At 39.3% G+C, this 5,000-nt stretch overlaps 1 protein-coding gene across 1 annotated transcript in view; it reads right to left on the bottom strand.

Moving 5' to 3' along the window:
- The window catches only part of LOC122254745 (influenza virus NS1A-binding protein), a 27,634-nt gene that overhangs the window by 11,885 nt on the left and 10,749 nt on the right, over positions 1–5,000 (bottom strand). The window contains exon 2 of the mRNA XM_086536665.1: positions 408–535. Coding sequence (XP_086392791.1) covers positions 408–530 — 123 coding nt within the window. The 5' untranslated portion in view covers positions 531–535. The remainder of the gene's footprint in view (positions 1–407; positions 536–5,000) is intronic.

Genomic DNA, 5,000 nt, shown 5'->3' with positions numbered 1-5,000 from the left:
CTCTCTCTCTCTCTCTCTCTCTCTCTCTCTCTCTCTCTCTCTCTCTCTCTCTCTCTCTCTCTCTTTCCCTTTCCCTTTCGTACCCAACAGTAACCGTCAATTATCCTCTAATGATCTTGTTCACTCTTCCACTCTCCTTTCCTTCACCTTTCTCTTGCTCACACCTCTATCCTCTATCCACGTTGTTCGTCTTTGGAACTCGCATTTCCACTGTAATCTTCCTCTCTTCGTTTGCATATCATCATTCTTGTTTCGTCTTATTACATCTCTGTACCATCTTCTCTCATCGATTCCCCGACTCCACCTCCCCTTCCTCTATCTCTTCTACCTCCTTTTATGTTTCGTCTTCTCCATCTCTCCCCCTTCCCCTTCTTCTCCTTCTCTCTTTCCCTCCTTTTATTGCTTACCTGGAGTACGACGTCACAGAAGTGTCGGCTTTTCCTCAGCTGGTTAAGTTGCCCAAGACGCTGGTGGAGAACCTCGGCAGAGTCCTCTATCACCAGGTTATGAATCTTTCCTTCGGTCACCATTTTGTCTGTGGGCAAAAGAGACGAAACTTTAAGTTATTTTTGTAAGATTGCAAAAGGTATAATACATTCGAGTACTTGACCCCGTAAACATATACATATATATGTTTAAGTAAATAGAATAGCTAGAAAAAAAACATGTATGTGTAAGGAATTAATATTCCTTAGATAATATTTAATCAGCACAATGCAAAGTAATGCTAGCCAGGAGTGAATCTTGTTCACAGAGGAACAAGAATACGTATACCACATAGAAATAAACAGAGGAAGGCACTAGTATTAATCAGTTATTGGTAGCTAGCACGAACCTTCAACCTCTTTTCATCTGATTTATATTCGTGTTACACTCCGCCGTCAATATCTTGGCTATATCTGACAGAAAAACTGTTTGTACCATAACGTGTGTTGCGGTTTCCATGGCAACTGTGTTTACAAGTGGATCGCCCAGTTCCGTACCACGTCGTTGTAGCTTTGAATTTTGGCATCGACTCTCAAGTCCGGTATAAGTTTGGCAATAAGTAAATTATTATATATATTTTTTGTTTCGTGATTTCCGAACATTTTTTTTCTGGACCAGCTGTAACTTAGTTTATTCGATTTACTTGCTGACACAAAAGAACTCGCGTGTGTTAGTGGTATCTCATTCTCGAGAGAGGTCTTTCTCATCATGTGGCATTAAATAAAAGTGTAGAATCAGGAAGATGTCCTACATTACGAAAGAAATCAAGCAAAAAACATACTTTACATAATGATGATGAAGACCTTGCTACATAATCGGAGGATGCAAAAGCATTCAATAGCACACGCACACGCACAAGCATACGCACGCGCGCGCGCACACACACACCTTTTTTTTTAAGGTCATTAAGCTTTCAAGTATTCTGAATAATACGTCACGCACATTTTTTCCTAACGAAGTGATGTTAACAGCAAAGCTATGCATATACCATGCCTCGTATAAGGGTGAAAGCACACTTAATGACGTCTTGGTCTGCGCTTGTTATGATGTCCTTGAGATACATATGTTCACCGTGACCTGGGACACGTGATAATGCCTTATTGTCGAAAATTACAAAGGGAAAGAACATAACGCACTTAATGGGGGGATTTTTTGCCCCAAAGGAACCAACAAGAAGACTTTACGGCGTCATTCCTCTTCTCAAGGTGAAGCAAGCAAACACGCTAATCGCATCTCCGTCACATAATTGCTAATCCATTTTCTGATTAGTTCCGCCTCGTCCCTCGTGAATCTCTGGCTCTTTATCATCTCTCTCATAGGTGTTCTTCCATAAGGTTCTACGGAGAGGAGGCTTCCATCATAGAACCATATTCATCTTAGCTTTTCTTTCTTCTATTTTCTTTTTTCTGTCAATCCCCGTTCAAGGTTTCCAACGTCAATAAAATTATGTATACTGCATCGTCAGCAGTGAAGGGACACTGCAAACCCAAATGTGAAAAGGCTGCACTGACGTAATAGCGACACTTCATGGTCTTCCTAAACCACTGGCCGATTTTCGCAATATCTTCAATAATAAAGGATATAATTATCGAGTACCATCGACAGTGAAATGACACTGGAAGTCTAAATATGACGGCAAAATGATTGACACCAAGACGACACACGATCTCAATCCCGCCATAAATGCTTAACGTCATTCACCGGTTCAACGTCTTCGATCTCAGTTTACTGCGTCACTTCAACGAGGGCAATTTCTTCAGTCACAACAGACCTCGGCCGAATGTAAGCAATGCATTTTTTTTTTTAAACTTTCAAGTATTATTATCCATTTTGTTTCTTTAATTTATGCATTTTCACCTGTATTAATATTTCGTGCTACAGAACGCTTCGATCAAGTATTCAAGTTTTGGTAATATTTCCAATTTGCCAAATCTAATATCAAATTCTAGGTAAACCCTTTTGTATATATATATATATATATACATATATATATATATATATATATATATATATATATATATATATAAAACACACACACACACACACACACACACACACACACACACACACACACACACACACATATATATATATATATATATATATATATATATATATATATATATATATATATATATGCAGATTTAATCTATGCTATCATACATTGTATCGGAATGAGTGTCCTAATGGCTAGATTTTCGGACAATCAAATAATTCTGTATGTAACCGATTTCCTGTGTCCTTCACACGTACACACAACGCAGTAAAAACTTCTCGTTGGTTCTCGCAGAATCTTCCTAACCTAACGCGGGAATTGCCTTTAATCGATTTTTTTGAGGTCGGAGAATTAAAATTGCCTTGTATTTACTTGGCGCAATATAATGCATTTTGTGACAGCTTAATCTATGCGTCACATGCAACATGCCAATTAACAGTATTCTTATTATTGTCATAATTGACACGGTTATTATCATTCTCATAATGAAAAGACATATTGTCGGCAATATTGGTTCTACTGTAATTATTTTAATCAATATAATCACGAATATATTTTCGTTATTTCTATACTCTTCAGTTTTACCATTATTACTGTTCTCATTACCATACATGCCGCTGTAACTATCATTATCATTCATATGAAAATCTTCATAATCATTACTCACATTTTTCCCCATATTCACCATTATTTATTGCTTATCATCATTTTTTGGTCATATTTCTTCTCGAGAGTTCTTCATCTATTGTGTTTTATTCATGAGTTACAATCATGGATAGGCCCATTTACTCACAAAAATAAAGTAACACGACTCATGAAGCACGCCATATGCCTTAACTAAAACTCAAAGGTCGAACGCGGAAGTAAACACAAAAACACACACTGGAAATGCCGTAGAAATGTAAACTCCGTTGTATCAGCGCAGTCTACGAACCCCTACGTACACACGGCCATACCTGAGCAACGGTGAAAGTGTGTGTGAGTATGTATACATACACCCACATACACAGACACACATACACTTACACAGACAAACACGTATCTTTCTCTATCTATCTACCTATATATTATCTATATCTATCTATTTATCCATATATTATCTATATCTATCTATTTATCTACATATAATCTATATCTAACTATTTATCTATATATTTTCTATATCTATCTATCTTTATATGTAATCTATCTCTATTTGTCTCTCTATCTATCTATGTAAGCATGTATATCGCATGGCTAACTCTACAGCCTTAGAAGAGCCAAGGTCAGAGGCGACGCTTCTTCGGGAAGCTCCAGTGTTTAATCTCATTTACCTTTGTTCCGACACACTCTCTCCTTTCGCTTGTCCACGGCGCTTCCCTCTCGCTCTGCCAAAGCTCTCCCCCTCCCGGCATCCTCCTGATATTTCCGGGGCTGCGATCTTCAATAAACCTGATTGCTCTTTGCACTTACGGCCATGTTTCCCCATGGAGATTTCTGATTCACCCTTCTATCCTCTATCCATTCCCCTATCCCTTCCCCTCTTTCTCTCACACGTTTCAAACTTTCAAACTTTACACATTCGCAAGCACAATAACGGTCTAAACTACGCACTAGAGCCGCCACAAGCAAGCTCTCACGAGATTACCTTATCTCATTATGTAATGAAGGCTGTGTATCATTCATGTGTTTACTCTCCTCTTCGCCGGCCTTCCAAGATCAGAAAGATGAACGAGATAACAAAATAGATAACTTGTCTGACTGTGGTACCATGCTAGTCAAAATAGCCACAAAAAACTACTTGTTGAATAACCGAGTGACTGAACTGGAAACTTATCTAAAACTTGTGCTCGGCCCTTCCATCTATCCCCGTCTTAAACGCCGACAGTGCTGTTCTCTCGCCCTTTTACTCGCAAAACATCTCTCTAACTCCATCTTCCTTAAGAAGAGCGAGAAGAGCGGTCGGGGAAATTAAGAACCGCAATTTTCTTCACTCTGGAGAGATCTCACAAATGTCACCCTCTCCAACTAGGCCAGCCGCAGCACGTAAGACGCTCATTATACCTGACACAGCTAATCCATTTATTTTTATATGCTTCTACGTCCCTCATTTTCATTCTTGCTATTTCATTTCCTTCTGTTTTCAATATCCCTTACTCCCTACTTCACCGTCTCTCTATCTCTCCCTTTCTTTCTCTATACACGATTTTTTTCCATTTAGCTTATCTTTCCATGCTCTTTCGTACCCTCCCTCCGCCCCCCCCCCTCAAATCAGGCCGAGATCACGTGGACCTTCGTAGCGGCAGGTCAGTCACCTCGGCGAGAGTGCTTGAGATACCCTCCTCCTCCTCCTCCTCCTCCTCCTCCTCCTCCTCCTCGCCGATTTCTTTTCAGCACTTCTCTTTCTTCTTATTCTCTGTCGTCCCCTTTCCGCCTAGTCATCCCTTACTTCCTTTTCAGTTTTCTCTTCATTTTCTTTTTTGTCATTATCTCATGTCCTCTTTTATATCTATTACCTTCTTTTATCCATATGGTAGAA

Source organism: Penaeus japonicus, unplaced genomic scaffold, assembly GCF_977035675.1.
Source record: "Penaeus japonicus unplaced genomic scaffold, GWHDUDI00000001_assembly GWHDUDI00000005, whole genome shotgun sequence".
Taxonomy (NCBI): Eukaryota; Metazoa; Arthropoda; class Malacostraca; order Decapoda; family Penaeidae; genus Penaeus; species Penaeus japonicus.
This window is presented reverse-complemented; position numbering and strand designations above follow the sequence as displayed.